This window comes from Neovison vison, chromosome 3 (assembly GCF_020171115.1).
Source record: "Neovison vison isolate M4711 chromosome 3, ASM_NN_V1, whole genome shotgun sequence".
NCBI classification, from domain to species: Eukaryota; Metazoa; Chordata; class Mammalia; order Carnivora; family Mustelidae; genus Neogale; species Neogale vison.
Window position 1 is genome coordinate 3,247,976 of NC_058093.1, and position 21,144 is coordinate 3,269,119.

Genomic DNA, 21,144 nt, shown 5'->3' on the forward strand with positions numbered 1-21,144 from the left:
AAAGTATGGCAACGAATTAAGGATGTGGGGGACCGGAGAAGTGACCGTGCCCAAATTTCCATTTGATACAGAAAACACCCACCAACATCCCTGACATCTCTGCAGCACAACCTCAGGGAGAGAAAACACGAGGTGAGAAGGAGCTCGCAGTGCCTGAATAACCGTAATCAGGATTTTTTTTTTTTTTTTTTTAATTTGGGGCCAAGTCCATCCTCTCACGTTTGCAGTTCTGGTGACGCCCTCTTCCACCTCTTTTCTCAGACCGCAGCTTGCTGGCCCCTCACAGCCAGGTCCGGCTTCCATGGAGCTCCAGTTTACCAAGTGTGGCGCTACAGGTACGACTGGATCCCAGCAGAGTGTGTCCGGCTCCTTGTATCTTTGTGTGTTTGGATACAATGTTTTTTTTTTTAAGATTTTATTTATTTATTTGGCAGAGAGAGATCTCAAGTAGACAGAGAGGCAGGCAGAGAGAGAGGAGGAAGCAGGCTCCCTGCTGAGCAGAGAGCCCGATGCAGGACTCGATCCCAGGACCCCGAGATCATGACCCGAGCCGAAGGCAGCGGCCCAACCCACTGAGCCACCCAGGCACCCCTGGATACAATGTTTTTACTGACAGGACTAAGTCTTGAGTTACTTTGGGGAAAGTTCTAGCGTCGTCGTCTTCTTTTTTTTTTGTTTTTTAAACCGGTGCTGTTATAGGCTACATTTCTCCCATGTTGTACTTTTATGAATTTGGTACTTTGGACTGAAATCCAAAATTTTCAATTATGTCTCTTGTGATCTGTGATTTAAAATAAGAAATACAAGGAAACTTGGCTGGCTCAGTGGGTACAGCATGTGACTCCCAAACATGAGGCTGTAGGTTTGAGCCCCACGTTGGGTATAGAGAGATTACTTAGAAATAAAATCCTGAAAAATGAAATAATAAATATATATTCAGTCTTTGCCTATATATTCGTTCTTTATTCATGGCTCACAGCACCCCAAAACCTTGAAATTTCTTTAAAAAGAGCATCTTTTGCTGTATTTGGTCATTTGTCCCTAAATTAAGGTGAAACGGGCCCTTTGTTATTCGTAACAAGCCTCATTCCGTCACAGGCACATTAACGAGGCGACTTTCAGAAAGCTCCTAAGAATGGGGCTGGTCTCCAGGGGAAACAACCTGTGATGAGAAGAGAACTTTCAGTCTCACCTTCTAATCAAGCTCCAACTCTGCCACTAGCTCCTGCCTCCCTCCACTTCCAGTGAGGGAAAAGAGGTTCGAGATTGAGTTCCATCACCCATGGCTCATAACTTAATCCATAGTGACTACGTAATAAAGCTGCCACAGAAGTCCCAAAGGATGGTGTTTGGAGAGCTCCGGGGTAATGAACACATCCACAAGAGGGGAGAGGGGCGCCTGGGTGGCTCAGTGGGTTCAGCCTCTGCCTTTGGCTCAGGTCATGATCTCAGGGTCCTGGGATCGAGGCCCACATCAGGCTCTCTGCTCAGCAGGGAGCCTGCTTCCCTCTCTCTCTCTGCCTGCCTCTCTGCCTACTTGTGATCTCTGTCAAATAAATAAGTAAAATCTTTAAAAAAAAAAAAAAAAAAGTGGGGAGAGTAGCACATCCCACCCTCGCTGGGACAGAAGCTCCTGGACTTGAGACCCTTCCGGACCTTGCCCTGTGTACCCTTCAGCAGACTAGCCATTCATATCCTTTATTGTATCCTTTGTATTAAATCAACAAACACTAAATGTTTCCAAGTTCTGTGAGAAATTCTAGCAGATTATCGAACCTAAGAAAGGGGTCATGAGAACACTGACTGATGGCCAATGAGAAGTGCAGGCGACAAGACAGGCCTTGTGACCGGCATCTGAAGTGGGGTCAGTCTTGTGGGAATGAGCTCCTAGGGTGCGGGACTGCTAACCCCAGGAAGAAAGGGTCACCCCCGAAATGAACAAATTACAGGACACCCAGGTGATGCTGCGCTGAGCTGCTCCGTGTATAGAAAAGCCACACACCAAGGGTCAGAAGAGCTGTGAATGTGGCAGTGGTGGAGAATAACAGAAAACACAGGGAGTGTTTTTCCCATACGTTTATTACCTTTCACACTGATACTATTAAACAGGTCACTCTAAACTTGAAGGGTTTTTTTTAAATCCATAATCCTTTACCTAAATTTTTTCTTAATTTCAAATCGATTTGATCAAAATGCTATCAACGTTATCATCCAAATTACTGAGAAAGAAACAAAAAGGCCAAGATGACTTGATCCATAGACGAATGCCCACACATTTAGCAGAACTCTCTCCGACTCCCACCCGCTCCGACCCATGCTACACAGACAACATGAGAGACTGTCAAATGCTCTGACAAAAGCTGATGAAACCCCCCCGGGCTCCGCGTTCGCACTCGCCGCACTGAGGCTTCAGGGGCTCCGCCAACCTATACTCATGTTCTTCGGTTCTGAACAAATCTGTAGACTATCTTTCTAAGTATGTCCTCCCTTCTTCTTCTCTATTAGGAATTCCTAATAATGAGATATAAACCTGTTGGAATAACACCTCTAATGTTCCTTCCTCTCCATTTTCCACCTTATTATCCTTTTTGTCCTCCTAGAGTTTTCCTCAACCAACTATAATCCAGTCTGTTGTGGGGTTTTTCCCTTTCATTATCACATTTTTTAAAAAATTCTTTGACTGCTGTATTCCATCTGTTCTTATTTCACAGAGGAAATATTTTCCTCTTATCTGAACAATTATAGTTTTCACAACTATAGTTTTTCTTTCTTTTTTTAAGTGTCCTTTTCCCGGCACTCCTTGCTTCAAGTGCCTTTTTTTGCTTTGACCAATTTGTTTTTACACTTGGCATAAAAAAATTTCAGCATGAAGTACTAAAATTAAGGAGCTTCCTGTGTGAAGTCAATCGCAGTTATAGGACTGTCAACTGTCTGATGCATCACAAAAGACTGGGCAAAGACTTGGATGTCTCATTGTGGAGGGGTTCCGCAAATGCCAACCTCTACAGGTTTTTTCCTTTTTCTTCGAATGTACTGCTTAGGAGTGGGATGGTGCTACAGACCTAATGTTTGTGTCACCCCAAAATTCATGTTGAACCTCTAATCCCCAAAGTGATGGTACTTGGAAGGGGGGCCCTGAGGTGATTAGGTCAAGAGGGTGGAGCCCTCACGAAGGGATTAGTGCCCTTGTAAGAAGGACCTGAAAGCTCACTCTGCGGTGTGAGGACACAAAGAAGGTGTCTGTCCATCTGCAAACCAGGAGCAGGTCCTCACCAAGAATCTAATTATGTGACACCTGATCGTGGAGTTCCCAGCCTCCACTACTGTGAGAAATAAGTTTGTGTTGTTTAAGCCACCCAGCCTGTGGTGTTTTTGTTATAGTTGCCCAGACCAAGACAGAGGGTATTTAATAGTCTGGAAGCCAACTAGGAAAAGAGGCTGGAGGTCTTCCTGTTGATTATGTTCTGCCTCTTTTTAGTAGAGCACTTTCATTTCATCCTCCCCCAGTCAGCTGGGTCTGTCTGATCGGACCTAAGTAGTAAGTTTCTACTCTTCAGCCAAGCGATGAAAGGGTAGTTGGTGCTACAGCAGGGAGAATTCTGGAGAATTCTGGAGGCCCAACTGCTCCTCTCGTTTCTCTGCCAGTCTCCACGTCCCAGTCTTCTGGGGACTCTGGCACCTTAGAGAGGGCAGAGGGCGAGAACTGCTTGCTTCTTACTGGCTTCCCCTACTGAAGTAGAAGATACTGCAGTCTTCTCAAATCTAGGGTAGCTCTCCTCGCCCTTCTGTTTTCAAGCTTCCAAAATATTGACCTCTCATACCTACCTGCTCCTCTTCTGTTTTGTTTGTCTTTGGGGATTTGTGCCTCTTCTATTCTTTTTTACAATTTTAGTGAGGTTTTAGAAGACAGCATGTAGTCTACCCATCATGTTTTACTATAAGTCATGTAACAGTTTTAAAGATTTTTGGCTCTTAAAAGAAAACTTAAGTTACAGAACATAAGTCAGGAACTGAAAGTGAGCCCTGCATTAGACCTTGTCATTATAGTTAGATATGCACCAGTTTCACGTTAGCAGCTCAACAGCACCAGCACTGAGCCATCCAACACAAAAATGTCCCGGTGCACCGCGGGAAGTCCTTGTGCGGACCAGTCACAAGGCTACATGCTGAAATTCACCAGCAGTCAGAATACAGGTGGTGCTGTTGTGCTGCAAAGAAGTCATCCTCTTGGACGGCTATCCAGCAACTCTGAAGCTCTGATCCTTCCCTCAAGCTTTCACGTTAATATATCCCAGCACCTTTGTATCCACCAACTATCACATTCACCAACTGCTAATTTTTCAATCATTTCCCCTGCCCATGAATTAAAATCTGAAGCTAGAATACGGACAAGATTACCTTGGCATGGTAAGCATCCAAGACATCTGCAATATTTTCTTTTGAAGGAGATTTTAGGGCTAACAAATCTTCTTCTAACATGCCCAACTAAAAGGGGGGAAAAAAAGGAAGACAGATTTGAACCCCAGTACAAAACAGAGACTTTTTTTTAAGAAACCTTGTACTCTTTTTAAAAATACTTGTCTTAAAATTATGATGTGTTCTCTTCAGCTGAATCAGGAAGGCAATTTTCTCTGAAGTTAAATGCACACACATTCCCACACAGCAAATGTTGCCTTGCAAAGAACTAGACAAAGATGGAAGAAACTAAAGAGGAGAGAGACATTCGTCTTGGTTTCTCTCTATTAAACACCTGAAATGCAGTACTGCAACCAGAGATGTGAATGATAGGCTTTAATTAATCTGAACGAAAATTGCCACAGGTGCTAACGGGGACTGCAGTCAATGCACAGCTCTGTAAAACGGCCACACTTAGCTCTCCATCCACATCCCTGCTCAGCCAAGTGAGCAATAGAAACAGAAAGTTTCCAAAACACAGCTCAGTTTTCCTGCCCGCGCACTTGCTCATTATGTTTCCTCTTCCTAGAACGCCTTTCCTGACATCCTCATTGTAAAGCCCAGCTGAACTGCAACCTCTACGAGGAAACTTCCAGTTTTCCTCCTTCCAATCCGCTGAGTACTTCTCTGTATTCTTCGTCTCATATTCTTTGTCAGATGAGACAGATGGTTATTTACCTTTTATCTTTTGTACCCACCTCCAGTTTCATCCCTAACATTCACGACCCATTTCTGTTCCCCTGTGCAGGCCCTGTGAGTGGCAGTCTAACCACTGCAGAAATCACCAGCGGGCAGACCGACAAAGAAGGGAGTAAGTGTGATCAGTGCTCTCTCCCATCCTTACTAAATTCCACTGTAATAAGGGTATCCCTCCAGAGTAGATAATGGAGTCCCACGTTTGCTGCCTGTTATAGCTAAAGGGAAGGATGGGGCAGCCACCTACTCAAGGTGACCACGGACATGGAGAGAGATCTAAAACTTGAAACAATGTGATAGAAGGTTCTCATATTTTGTCATGACAATCTTTCTCCTACCCCAGAACATCCCTCTCTCAGAATCAGACATCTATTTAGAGGTCAATGTGCTTCCTCCTGGAAAACTAAGTTCACCCCACAGTTCCAGAAACAGCACACACTAGCAAGGTGGGCTAGCTAATGTAGGTTAACTGGCTCGTGGACTGAAGGGTAATAGAAGCCTGTTCAAGGTCAGGGAGCTCCCAGCTGAAGCAGATTAAACCCCAAATTTCTTGATGGAAATTCTGAGGCAAAACCACCTAAGACTGGATTTTCTGCTACACTAACCACAAAGAGATTCAACTACTATGGGAGGAACTACCATTCCCACTTAGAGACGGGCAAACTAGGGGACAAAGAGGCTCAATTCAAGCTAGGATTTAACTCTAAGGTGTTTGTACATTCTTTGCCACTGTGCTATTCTGTGCTAAGAAAATTGGGCACACTGTTAAAAAAAAAAAGGACAAAGCTAAGTAGTATGTGTCCCTTGCAACAGCCTTTAGAAAAGTTTTTAAAACCATATTTTACAAATTTAACTCTTAAATGCACTAGCAGGGAAACTCACAACCAAGAGGACCTTTCAAAAATGTTTTTATAAAATAAAAGTTTATCTTTTCATATATAATTTTAGATTCTTCTAGATTAGAATTCCTTAAAGTAGTTTTTTTTTTACCCAAAGTGTAATTATTCATGAAAAATATTCACTGAAGGTACCAAGCAAAACAGTCCTGAATCCAGACATATTTATCTCCATTTTATACATGAGAAAACATGATGGGAGAGCTTAATTACCTTCCCAAAGATCACAGAGCTTTAAACATTAGATCCTGGATTCAGACCCACATCTAACCAAAGCCTGGGATCTCAACCACTTAGACTCCTTTCCCGTGCAATACAAGTTATTCCAACAACACAACATACAATCCAAGTAATTACCTTTTCAGAATCTACAAAATGTGTAGCAATTCCTGCTGCATACACATCTCTTCCTTTCAGCCTGAATCCTGTTAATGCAAGGAAGTAGCCAAGTTTTCCTCGAAGTCGTGGCAAGAAATAACCTCCACCCACATCAGGGAACAGTCCTGTTATTAAATAACGAGAAGAGATCGTATTGATTCAAATTAAAAAGACGAACAGAACTCTTTGAGATCACATGGCCATTTCTCTCTGGTATTTGAATCTATACTAAAAATATTACTAAGTACTTTCCAATGCAATAAATATCACAGAAGACAACTATTATATTGTTCTAACTTGGGTATTTTTCAAATTTTTCATGTTTCATTTCTACAGAAGTCAGTAAAGTATTTGATGGCATAATGTTCTGTATATTAAGTAGTATTCATGAAACGTTACCTAAAATTTCCTTATTACTATTTTTAATAATCTCTGAAACAGTAAAAAATGAAAATGAATCATTGAACACTACATCAAAAACTAATGATGCAATATATGTTGGCTATTTGAATTTAAATAAAAAAATGTTTTCTTTCCAAATGATAAGCAAAGAAAAACATGCATAATCTAAAACTATGTGAATATTCATTAATACCATTCAAATCATAGTTTATTGTTAATTATCTAGCATTCAAGATACTTTATTTATTATTTATTTATTTTTATTGACATATAATGCATTATTAGCCCCAGGGGTACAGGTCTGTGAATCGCCAGGTTTACACACTTCACAGCAATCACTATAGCACATACCTTCCCCAATGTCCATAACCCCACTACCTTCTTCCTAACTCCCTCCCCCCTGCAACCCTCAGTTTGTTGTGAGATTAAGAGTCTCTTATGGTTTGTCTCCCTCCTGATCCCATCTTGTTTTATTTATTCGTTTACTACCCCCCAAACCCTCCATGTTGCATCTCTACTTCCTCATATCAGGGAGAGCATATGATAATCGTCTTTCTCTGACTGACTTATTTCACTCAGCATAATACCCTCTAGTTCCATCCATGTCATCGCATATGGCAAGACTTCATTTATTCTGATGGCTGCAGAGTATTCCATTGTATATGCATATATATACACACACACCACATCTTCTTTATCCATTCATCTGTTGATAGACATCTAGGTTCTTTCCATAGTTTGGCTACTGTGGACATTGCTGCTATGAATATTCGGGTACCTGTGCCCCTTTGGATCACTACATTTTCATCTTTAGGATAAATATACAGTAGTGCCATTGCTGGGTCATAAGGTAGCTCTATTTTCAACTTTTTCAGGAACCTCCATGCTGTTTACCAGAGTGGCTGCACCAGGTGCATTCCCACCAACAGTGTAGGAGGGTTCCCCTTTCTCCGCATCCTCGCCAGCATCTGTCACTTACTGACTGGTTAATTTTAGCCATTCTGACTGGTATGAGGTGGTATCTCATTGTGGTTTTGATTTGTATTTCCCTGATGCTGAGTGATGTGGAGCACTTTTTCATGTGTCTGTTGGCCATCTAGATCTCTTCTTTGCAGAAATGTCTGTTCATGTCCTTGACTGGATTATTTGTTCTTTGGGTGTTGCATTTGAGAAGCTCTTTATAGATTTTGGATACTAGCCCTTTATCTGATATGTCATTTGCAAATATTTTCTCCCATTTTGTCAGTTGTCTTTTGGTTTTGTTAACTGTTTCCTTTGCTGTGCAAAAGCTTTTGATCTTGATAAAGTCCCAACAGTTCATTTTTGCCCTTGCTTCCCTTGACTTTGGTGATGTTTCTAGAAGAAGTTGCTGGGGCTGAGGTCAAAGAGGTTGCTGTGTTCTCCTCAAGGATTTTGAGGGATTCCACTCTCACATTGAGGTCTTTCATCCATTTTGACTCTATTTTTGTGTGTGGTATAATGAAATGGTCCAGTTTAACTTTTCCGCATGTGGCTGTCCAATTTTCCCAACACCATTTGTTGAAGAGACTTTTTTCCATTGGACATTGTTTCCTGCTTTGTCAAAAATTAGTTGACTGTGGAGTTGAGGGTCCATTTCTGGGCTCTCTATTCCATTCCACAGATCTATGAGTCTGTTTTTGTGCCAGTACCATACTGTGTTGATGATGACAGCTTTGTAATAGAGCTTGGGGTCTGGAATTGTGATGCCACCAACTCTGGCTTTCCTTTTCAACATTCTTCTGGCTACTTGAAGTCTTTTCTGGTTCCATATAAATTTTAGGATTACTTGTTCCATTGCTTTGAAAGAAAATATTGATGTTATTTTGATAGGGATTCCATTAAACATGTAGATTGCTTTAGGTAGCATAGACATTTCACAATTAAAATGTCTTTTAATCATTTCACAAAATGATTAAAAGACATTTTCTTTTAATCCATGAGCATGGAACTTTTTTCCATTTCTTTGTGTCTTCCTCAATTTCTTTCATGTGTCCATTATAGTTTTCTGAGTACAGATTCTTTGCCTTTTCAGTTAGGTTTATTCCTAGGTATCTTATGCTTTTGGGTGCAATTGTAAATGGGATTGACTACTTAATTTCTCCTTCTTCTGTCTTGCTGTTGGTGTATAGAAATGCAACTGATTTCTGTGCATTGATTTTATATCCTGACACTTTACTGAATTCCTGTATAAGTTCTAGCAATTTTGGAGTGGAGTCTTTTGGGTTATCCACATAAAGTATCATATCATCTGCAAAGAATGAGAGTTTAACTCTTCTTTGCCAATTCGGATGCCTTTTATTTCTTTTTGTTGTCTGATTGCTGAGGCTAGGACTTCTAGTACTATGTTGAATAGCAGGTGAGAGTGGACATCCCTGCCATGTTCCTGACCTTAGTGGAAAACCTCTCAGTTTTTCCCCACTGAGAATAGTATTTGCTGTGAGTTTTTCATAGATGGCTTTGATGGTATTGAGGTATGTGCCCTCTATCCCTGCACTTTGAAGAATTTTGATCAGGAAGGGATGCTGTACTTTGTCAAATGCTTTTTCAGCATCTATTGAGAGTATCATATGGTTCTTGTTCCTTCTTTTATTAATGTATTCTATCACATTGATTGATTTGCAGATGTTGAACCAACCTTGCAGCCCGGGAATAAATCCCACTTGGTCGTGGTGAATAATCCTTTTAATGTACTATTGGATCCTATTGGCTAGTATTTTGGTGAGAATTTTTGCATCTGTGTTCATCAAGGATATTGGTCTGTAATTCTCTTTTGATGGGATCTTATCTGGTTTGGAGATCATGGTAATGCTGGCCTCATACAATGAGTTTGGAAGTTTTCCTTCCACTTCTATTTTTTGGAAGAGTTTCAGGAGAGTTAAGAATTAATTCTTCTTTAAATGTTTAAATTATCCTGGGAAGCCGTCTGGCCCTGGGCTCTTGTTTGGAGATTTTTGATGACTGCTTCAATCTCCTTACTGGTTATGGGTCTGTTCAGGTTTTCTATTTCTTCCTGGTTCAGTTGTGGTAGTTTATATGTCTCTAGGAATGCATCCATTTCTTCGAGATTGTCCAATTTGTTGGCGTATACTTGCTCATAATAAGTTCTTATAATTGTTTGTATTTCTTTGGTGTTGGTTGTGATCTTTCCTCCTTCATTCATGACTTTATTTGGGGCCGTTCTCTTTTCTTTTTGATAAGGCTGGCCAGGGGTTTATCAATCTTATTAATTCTTTCAAAGAACCAGTTTCTAGTTTTGTTGATTTGTTCTTCTGGTTTCTATTTCATTGATTTCTGCCCTGATCTTTATTATTTTTCTTCTCCTGCTGGGTTTAGGCTTTCTTTGCTGTTCTTTCTCCAGCTCCTATATACTTAGGGTTAGGTTGTATATTTGAGACCTTTCTTGTTACTTGAGAAAGCCTTGTATCGCAATATATTTTCCTCTCAGGACTACCTTTGCAATGATTTTGAACTGCTGTGTTTTCATTATCATTTGTTTCCATGAATTTTTTTCAATTCTTCTTTAATTTCTTGGTTGAACCATTCATTCTTTAGAAGGATGCTCTTTTGCCTCCAGGTATTTGGGTTCTTTCCGAATTTCCTCTTGTGATTAGGTTCTAGCTTCAGAGCACTATGGTCTGAAAATATGCAGGGAATGATCCCAATCTTCTGGTACCAGTTGATTTGTGACCGAGAATGTGATCTATTCTGGAGAATGTTCCATGTGCACTAGAGAAGAATGTGTATTCTGTTGCTTTGGGATGGAATGTTCTGAATGTATCTGTGATCTCCATCTGGTCCAGTGTGTCATTTAAGACCTTTATTTCTTTGCTTATCTTTTGCTTGGATAATCTATCCATTTCAGTGAGGGGAGTGTTAAAGTCCCCAACTATAATTGTATTATTGTTGATGTGTTTCTTTGATTTTGTTATTAATTGGTTTATGTAAATGGTTGCTCCCATGTTAGGGGCATAGACATTTAAAATTGTTAGATCTTCTTGTTAGACCCTTTGTGTATGATATAGTGTCCTTCCTCATCTATTATTATAGTGTTTGGCTTAAAATCTAATTGATCTGATAAAAGGAATGCCACCCCAGTTTTCTTCCGATGTCTATTAGCATGGTAAATTGTTTTCCACCCCCTCACTTTAAATCTGGAGGTGTCTCTGGGTCTAAAATGAGTTTCTTGTAGACAGCATATTGATGGTTTCTTGTTTTGTTTTGTTTTTTAATCCATTCTCATACCCTGTGTCTTTTGATTGGGGCATTTAGCCCATTTACATTCAGGGTAACTACTGAGAGATATGAATTTAGTGCCATTGTAGTGCCTGTAAGGTGACTGTTACTGTATATTGTCTCCATTCTTTCGTGGTCTACGACTTTGAGGCTGTCTCTTTGCTTAGCAGACCCCTTTCAATATCTCCTGTAGAGCTGGTTTGGTGTTTACAAATTCTTTCAGTTTTTATCCTGGAAGCTTTTTATATCTCTGATTTTCAATAATATCCTAGCTGGATCTAGTATTCTTGGCTGCATGTTTTTCTCATTTAGTGCTCTGAATATATCATGCCAGTTCTTTCTGGCCTGCCAGGTCTCTGTGAGTAAGTCTGCTGCCAATCTAATATTGTTACCATGTATGTTACAGACTCCTTGTCCAGGGCTGCTTTCAGGATTTTCTCTTTGTCACTAAGACTTGTAAGTTTCACTATTAGATGATGGGGTGTGGACCTGTTCTTATTGATTTTGAGGGGCGTTCTCTGTGCCTCCTGGATTTTGATGCTTGTTCCCTTTGCCATATTGGGGAAATTCTCTACAATAATTTGCTCCAATATACCTTTTGCTCTCCCCTCTCTCTCTTCTTCTGGAATCCCAATTATTCTAATGTTTCATCTTATGGTATCGCTTATCTCTCAAATTTTCCTCCCGTGGTCCAATAGTTTTCTGTCTCTATTGTGGTCAGCTTCTTTATTCTCCATGATTTGGTCTTCTGTATCACTAATTCTCTCTTCTGCCTCATTTATCCTAGCAGTAAGAGCCTGCTTTTGATTTTTTTTTTTTAATTTTTGATTGCACCTCACTAATAGCTTTTTTGATTTCAGCTTGGTTAGATTTTAGTTCTCTTATTTCTCCAGAAAGGACTTTTATTTCTCCAGACAGGCTTTCTCTAATATCTTCCACGCCTTTTTCAAGCCAAGCTTGCACCTTGAGAATCGTCATTCTGAACTCTAGATGTGACATGTTACTAATGTCTATATTGATTAGGTCCCTAGCCTTTGGTACTGCCTCTTGTTCTTTTTTTTGTGGTGAGTTTTTCCGTCTTGTCATTTTATCCAGATTAAGAATATATGAAGGAGAAAATAAAATACTAAAAGGGTGGCAAAGATCCCATAGAAATGTGTGTTAACCAAATCAGAAAAGACCCCAAATCGTGGGGGGGAAGAAAGGGGGTAAAAAGTTAAAAAAAATTTTTTTAAAAAAGAAGAAGAAAATATAGATATTAGACTGGTGAATAGTACAGAGCCACCCACCTAATTCTGGGAGTACTTTGGTCTCTGAGAAGAAATTACTTCCCAAAATTTTAAAGAAAGAAAAATATATGTGTGTGTGTATACACACACACACACACACACACACACAAATAAAGGTAAATACAATGAAGGGATGGAATATGACTGTAAAGATGAAAATCTTTTTAAAAATTCTAAAAAAGGAGTTGATAAGATAAGTTGGTTGGGAAAAGAAAGAAAAAGAAAGTGGAGAGAATTTTCTCAGGCTGAAGACTAGAACAAAGTCCTGTGCTAGATTTAGGGTATATTTTGATCTATTAGAAGAAGTTGTATCCCAAAATTTTTTAGAAGGAAAAAACTCTATGTGTATACAAAAAGTAAAGTTAGATACATGAAGGATAAACTATGACTATAATAATGAAGGTTCAAAAAGATTTTTATTTTTTATGAAAGCTACTGTTAAGATAAACTAGTTTAAAAACATTAAAAGTGGAAAGAGTAAAAGTTTAAAAAAATTAGAATAAGAAAAAAATAAAATTAAAAAAAATTAATTAACTTTGCAAGGCTAAAGAATAATGGGGAGAAAGCCATGAATTCCATGCTTTGCTTTCTCCTCCTCTGGAATTCCACTGTTTTCCTTGATAAGTGAGCTTGGTCTTGGCTGGATTTCTTGCTGATCTTCTGGGGAGGTGCTTGTTACAGTGAATCTCAAATGTTTTTGTCGAGGCAGAATTGTACCACCCTTGCCAGGGGCCTGGCTAAGTAATCTGCTCAGGTTCGCTCTCGGGAGCTTTTGTTCCCTGAATGCTTTCCGCTTTCTGTAGAATTCTAGATGATGGGAATGAAAAGGTGGCCTCCCACTCTCTGGCCCAGAGGAGCCGAAAGCTCAGGGTCCCACTCCGCAGAGAAAAGCTCTCAAGGCTCTCAATCACTCCTGTCTCCCTGGTCTCCAGCCATGCGCTGAGCTCACCCAGCCTGTGAGCAAACGTCTCTTGTTTCTGGCACACAGCCCCGCCTGAAGTCTCCAAACCCAGCAGATCACTGCTGCTCGTCCTGGAAGGTCTCCCCGTATCTGCCACTTGTGGGATCCCTGCTCAAGGAGCAGAGGCCTCACTGTGCCATGGATCACAGTTTAAGGTAACCCCGAGCTGAGAGCTCACTCCTGGGCTCCATATCTGTAGCCGGCTTCCCTGCTCTAATACCTGTGAGCTCTGTGGCACTCAGACACCCCCAATCCTCTGGTGACCCAGTGGGACCTGAGACCACACTGTCCCCGCTAGGGCTCCACTCCTGCTTAGCCTCTGGAATGATGTCCCTCTGTGGAGCAGACTTTTAAAAAGTCCTGTTTTGTGCACCGTTGCTCCGCCACTTGCCGGGAGCCAGCCCCCCGCCCCCACCCCGTGGTCTATCTTCCCACTGCTTTGGATTCACATTTTCCACAAGTCCTACCTTTCAGAAAGTGGTCGATTTTCTATTTCTAGAATTGCTGCTCTTCTTCTCTTCGACCCCCTGTTGGATTTGTAGGTGTTCGAAATGGTCTGATAAACTATCTAGCTGATCTTCTGCTACCTGATGTCGTCTCAGTCTGCTACTTCTCCGCCATATTGACTCCTCCCTAGCATTCAAGATATTTAAAGTGATGCAATAATCTTTAGTCCTACACCAAGAATGTTTATACTTAATAAAATCACTTGCATTTACTCTTTTCTTAGCCACCTTTTCTTTTTTTTAAATTCCCTTATTCCCTCTACTGGTAACAACCAAAATAGCATATATGCAAATACATGCCAGTATATGAATTCTTTGTATTTAAGAGGTCCTTAAACAACTGTGATCCTCTAGTTTTATAATCCAGATATCTATTCTAAGATTGCTTCATTTAATGAAATTGAGATAAAAATACAAGCACCCAAATTCTTTCCAGTTCTACTTGCCAAAACATTCCTAGACTTGAAAAAATTAGCAGCATTCTACTGTACGTATCTCATAGCACCTCAAACAAGATAGTTCTAAATTTGAATTCATTACTTCCTATCATCTCTCTTCTAGTATCACTTACCTCAAAAAGTGCACAACCATCCAGTTCTGACACCTTCTCATACCACCCTTTTAACACGCCCCAGTGATTATGACCTACTGATCCCTTCTCCTGAAATTTCTCCATACACTAGCCAGAGTGATCTTTTTAATAACACAGATCTTCATAAGAGTTTTGCCTTCTACTGCTTAAAACTCTTCCATAACTATTTCTCTTAGATTAAAACCAATACTTTATGAGAGTCTTCAAGGCCCCCAACCACTTTCTCAAGTATATCTCTTACTACTCATTTACCACATTCCAGCCACTCTGTTCTTCTTTCAGTTCCCCAACACTGTACACTCTACATGCATTCTACACTATATACTACCTGCCCTACAGCCTCAGTAGCCCTCTGCCCAAGTGAAAACACATTCTGTCCTGAAATACGTTCCTCTGTTCTGGGAACAACATTCTCTCTTTTTGCCCCTGTCTCAATGGCTGCTTCTTTCCATTCCCCCTTGCTGGGTCTACTTCCTTTGCCTGACCTCTACATGCTATTATGCCTAGCCTTGATCTTAGGCCATTCCTACACACACAGTTCCTTAGCATTATGGCTTGCTGATCTATATGCTGAAAAATCCCTTTTATGGACTGAGTTGTGTCCCCCACAAAAAGTTTTCACTTTATGAAAAACATTATGCTAATAAATTGGACAAATTTCTTAAAAGATGCACCTTACCTAAGTTTGTACAAGAAATAGATAATTTGAATAGCCCTACATATATTAAAGACTTTGAATTTATGGTTGAAAACCTTCTGCCAAAGAAAATTTCAGGTCTAGATGGCTTCATTGATGAATTCTACCAAACACAGAAAAAATTATACCAATTCTAGATATTCCTCCAGAAAATGATGCCAGCATTACCCCCATACCAGAAGGAAGCAAGGACATTATAAGAAAACCACAAACCAATGTCTTTCATGAACACAGATGCAAAAATTCCAAATAAAATTTGAGTATCTCAAACCTAACAACATATAAAAAATATAATACCTCATACCTGAGAGAGATTTATCCCTGGAATGCAAGGCTAGTTTAATGTTGAAAAATCAGTCAAAGCAATTCACCATTAACTAAAAAAGAAAAACCAACTGATGCAGAAAAAGTTTTGGCTTTTTAGATTCAAAATCCATTCCTAATAAAAACCCTCAGCAATTCCGGAATAGAAGAAAACATCTTCATCCTGATAAAGTGTAGCTACGAAAAACTTACACTTAACTTCCCACTTATTTGAAGGACTGAATGTTTTCCCTAAGATCAAGAAGAAGACAAGAATGCCCCCAGTCACCTCTGTTCAACATTGTAATGGGAGTTCTACCCAGGGTATTAAGGAAAATAAAGAGTATCCAGATTGGAAAGGAAAATGTAAACGTGACTTTATTTGCAAATGATGTAATTATTTATATAAAAAATATAATACAATCTACAAAAAAAATCTACCAGAACTAACTAATAAATGAATTAGGAAGTTTGTAGGCCACAAAGTCAATACACAATCAATTGTACTTCAGGTGGCAGTCCAAGATGGTAGCTTAGGAAGATCCTGAATTCACCTTCTTCCACAGACACAGTAAATCTACATCTACATGTAGAGCAATTCCTGTTGAAAAAGAACTAACTGAACAGCTTCTGCACAAAAAAAATTATGGGGGAACCACATATACAACAGCAGGAGAGATGGAGATACAGACAGTAACCACAGGAAACCATACCCAATGTAATGCCTTATGGTAAGGAGGGACATCAGTGAGGGGCCCCTGCACAAACTCACCCACAGTGGAGGAAAAAAAAAAATGAAACAAACACAGCTGTTTAAAGAGCAATTAGAATGTAAGTGATGAAAATCTACTTACTAACCCTACAACATCCACCAAATGGGCAGGGACTCTCAGGCTGGAAATCTCTGGGGTCAGAGGTGTCAACAAGCACCATATTTTATATTCCACCCTCCCTCGCCCCCTCCACCAATCCACCTTCACAGTGCAGACAGGAGTAGGGTCTGGGCACTCTAGCCAACCTACTAGGACTGCCCTAGCAAGTCTCAGATCCCTAGCCCACACACATTCTAGCTGTCTGCTAAAGGTACCCACCCCAGCTGCAGGTGTCCTGTCAAGGTAACCCCAGAGCAGCATACTCTCAGCCCAGCCCTGCTCCAGCTCCAACTAGCCAAATGCTGCCAGGCTTACCAGTCTACATAGAGGATGCTCCTGCTCAAGGTCACGCCTTCAAGACTGAGAGAGGTAGGTAGCTATTCTGATGCACAGAAACAAACACAGAAAGTCAAACAAAATGAGGAGACCGAGGAAGATGTTCCAAACAAAGAAGAAAAAAACCTGGGGGGGGGAACATTAAGGAAACAGAGGTAAGTAATTTATCAGATAAAGCACCTGATAAAGATTTCAAAGTATTAGTCGTAAAGATGCTCACTGCACTTAAGAACGAAGGAAATTCTACAAAGAGAAAATACAAGAACCAGAGGTGAAAAATAACTGAAATGATACAGAAGGACAAATCTGCATTTGGCAGATAGAATAGTAGAAATTACCTAATCAGAAAAACAAAAAGAAAAAATAATTTTAAAAAATTGAGGGGAGCTTTAGAGATGAAAACATCAAGTGTACATATTATTTACATTATAGGGACCTAGGAGAAGAGAAAGGGGCAGAAAACTTATTTGAGGAAATAATGGCTGTAAACTTCCCTAACCCAGGAAAGGAAACAGACATCCAGTCCTAGAATCAAAGAAAGTCCCAAACAAGATGAACCCAAAGAGACCCACACCAAGACATAATAATTAAAAGTAACAAAACTTAAAAATAAAGAACCTTAAAAGCAGCAAGAGAAAGACAAAGTCACATAAGAGGGAAACTCCATAAGACAGTTGTATCATATAATTCAACATCCATATAATTCAACAAGTTGTATCATGCTCCTTGATTTCCAACTGTACTACAAAACTATACAAAATAAAACAGTATGGTACTCACACAACAACAGACACATAGATCAATGCAATAGAATAGAGAGCTCAGAAATAAAACCACACATAAATGGTCAATTTATCTCCAAGAATGAAGGAAAAAATACAATGGGGAAAAGACAGTCTCTTTAATAAGTGGCATTAGGAAAACTGAACGGCAACACACAAAAGAGCAAAACAGGACCACTTTCTTACACCACACACAAAATGGATTAAGGACCTAAATGTGAGACCTGAAACCATAAAAATCCTACAAGAGAGCATAGGCAGTAATTTCTCTGACATCAGCCATAACAACATTGTTCTAGATATATCTCCTGAGGAAGGGGAAATAAAAGCAAAAATTAAACTATTGGAACTACATCAAAATAAAAAGCTTCTGCACAGTGAAGGAAACAACAAAACTGAAAGAAACCTCCTAAATGGGAGAAGACATTTAAATAATCAACAAAACTAATAGGCACCCTACTGAATGAGAAAGGATATTTGCAAATGACATATGTGATGAGGGATTAGTACCCAAAATATATGAAGAACTTATACAACTCAACACCCCAAAAAAACAAATAATCCAATTAAAAATGAGAAGACATGAACAGACATTTCTCCAAAGACATCCAGGTGGCCAACAGACACATGAAAAGATGCTCGACATCACTTATCATCAGGGAAATACAAATCAAAACTACAATGAGATACCACCCCACAGAATGGTTAAAATCAAAAATACAAGAAACAAGCGTTGGCAAGGATGTGGAGAAAATGGAACCCTCTTGCACTGTTGGTAGGAATACAAACTGGTACAGCCACTGTGGAAAACAGTATGGGGGTTCCTCAAAAAGTTAAAAATAGAATTACCCTATAATCCAGTATTTGTACTACTGGGAATTTACCCCCCAAAATACAAAAACACTAATTTGATGGGATATATGTACCCCTATGTTTATAGCAGCATTATTTACAATAGTCAAATAGTGGAAGCAGCCCAAATGTCCATTGATAGATGAATGGATAGAGAGATCACACACACACACACTCACACACACACACGCACACAGAGGACTATTCAGCCATAAAAAGGAATGAAACCTTGCCATTTGTAATGACATGGATGGAGCTAGAGAGTATAATGCTAAGCAAAATAAGTGAGTCACAGAAAGACAAGCACCATATGTTCTCTCTCATATGTAGAGTTTAAAAAACAAATGGGCAAAGGAAAAAGAGAGAGAGAGACAAACCAAGAAACAGACTCAACTACAGAGAACAAACTGGTGGTTACCAGAGAGGAGGTGGATGGGGGATGGATAAAATAATTGGTGGGTTTTAGGGATGGATTTAGGAGGCTACTTGTGCTGAGTACTGAAATACTGGGTGATGTATGGAAGTATTAAATCAATATATGATACACCTGAAACTAATATAACATTGTACATTAACTTTATTGGAATTAAAATAAAAACTTAATTTAAAAAGTGAAATAAAATTTTATAGGAAAAGCACAACAAGATACCACCTCACACCTGTCAGATTGGCTATCCTCAAAAAAGCCAAAAACTACTGTTGGTAAGGATGTGGACAAAAGAGAACCCTCATGTACTGCTGGTGGGAATAGAAATTCGTGCAGCCACTGTGGAAAGTATTGGGGTTCCTCAAAAAATTAAAAACAGAACTACCACATAATCCAGCTATTCCGCTTCTGGGTATATATCAGAAAAAATATAAAAATACCAATTCAGGGAAATACATTTGCCGCTATGTTCACTGCAGCATTAGCCAAGACATGGAAGCAACCGAAGTGTCCATCAACAGAAGAAGGGATAAAAAAGATGTGGTACACATGCACATACAATGGAATATTACTTTACCACAAAAAAGGAATGAACTCTTGCCATTTGTAACAGTATGGATAGAGCTAGAGGTATTATGCTAAGTGAAATAAATCAGAGGACAAATACCATGTGATTTCATTTATGTGTAGAATCTAAAAAACAAAACAAAACAGAAATATAGGAAACAAACTTTCAGTTAACACAATGGGGATGGATTGAGGGCAAGCAAAACAGATGAAGGAGATTAAACAGTACAAACTTTCACTTACAAAATAAGTAAGTCATGGAGATAAAATCTACAGTGTAGGAAACAGAGTCAACAATATAATAGCTTTGCATGGTGACAGTTGACTCTAGACTTCTTGTGGGAATCATTCTGTGATGTATAAAAGTATAGAATCACTATGATGTACACCTTAAACTAAGATACTGTATGTCAATTATGCTTCATTAAAAAAATAAGTGGTATTTCTCTATACTCGTAACTAAAAGTCAGAAATGAATTTTTAAAATAGTAACAAACAATATGAAATAGATAAGGAAAAATCTGACAAAGGGTATGTAAGACCTATAAACTACAAAACTTGGCTTAGAGATATTAAAGAAGACCTAAATAAATGGGAGACATACCTTGCTCTCAGGTCGAAGATTCTATATTGTTGTCAATTCTCCTTAAATTTTAGACAATCCTAATCGAAATCCTAGCAGACTTTTTAAGTTGAAATTGACAAACTGACTCAGAAATTCATATTGAAATACAAAGGATCTTTATAGCTAATATAACTTGTGGGAAACAACAAAATGGGAGAATTATCGCTACCTGATTTCTACTATTAAGCAACAGTAATCAAGACTGTCGTGTTGGCACCAATATAACACATACCAAGGCACAAAAGCCATCAGTGGAGAAACAACAGCTTTTTCAAAATGTAGTGTGTGAATGCCTATATCTCTATGTGCAGAATCATAAAATTTGATCTATATCTTTGATCCATATTTCACAGCATGAACAAAAATTTCAAAATGGGGGCACCTGGGTGGCTCAGTTGGTTAAGTGTCCATCTACTGATTTTGCTCAGGTCATGGTCTCAGGGATGAGAGATCGAGCTGAGCGTGGAGCCTGCTTGGGATTCTCTCTCCCTCTGCCCCGCCACCTCCACACCTGTGACACACTCTCTCTCTCAAAAAAAATAATAATAATAATAAAATAAAAATGGATTGTAGATCTGAAAACAAGACCATTTTCTCCTAACAACTAGTGCGCTAGTGTTACCAGTTAAATATTCTTTTCTTTTGTGTTTTTGGATATGACTACTAAGTTAATATAACTTTCAGTTATCTTCCTAATTTCTTTTTAAGGATTCTTTCATTGCTATATCTCAGTAAGATTCCATCAATTCCTTTAACAACAGTGTAATCTGAAATGCATCCAAAGATAATTCTGAAAGTAATTATGAAAAATTGGGGGTTTTACCTATTGCTGTTTCTGGCATCGCAAAAAGAGACTTTTCAGTAGCCACTCGGAATTGCCCATGAACTGAGAGACCAACTCCCTAGGAAAATAAGGCAAAAAGTTGTTTAAAGATACTGTAAAAAGTATATGCAAACTCACACACACATAAACATTTTAAACCAACTAAACTATCTGTATATTCTACAAGAATTTCTTTTAGGAGATACACTGGAGAAAAACCTTAAAGTACATAACTTAGGAGTGCTGGACAAAAATATATGGGTGTTGCCGGTATCTGGAAGAGATTGTTTTAGCTAAGATGTCTTCAATCAGCATTTCGTGTTTTGCTTAGTATCCTCTTCCCCCTTCCCTCTACTTCAGATCCAGTACGGCATGACAGAACAGTGACTGTTCCCAGCACCGGTGACTATTGCCACCGGTGGAACCGGTCA

General features: G+C 39.3%; 1 protein-coding gene across 1 annotated transcript in view; it reads right to left on the minus strand.

Annotated features, from left to right (window-relative positions):
* HIBCH (3-hydroxyisobutyryl-CoA hydrolase) overlaps positions 1 to 21,144 on the minus strand; it is a 96,908-nt gene that overhangs the window by 21,065 nt on the left and 54,699 nt on the right. Inside the window, exons 7-9 of the mRNA XM_044241163.1 lie at positions 20,714 to 20,792; positions 6,405 to 6,550; positions 4,399 to 4,485 (exon numbers count right to left, since the gene is read on the minus strand). Of these exons, the coding sequence (XP_044097098.1) occupies positions 4,399 to 4,485; positions 6,405 to 6,550; positions 20,714 to 20,792 (312 nt within the window). The remainder of the gene's footprint in view (positions 1 to 4,398; positions 4,486 to 6,404; positions 6,551 to 20,713; positions 20,793 to 21,144) is intronic.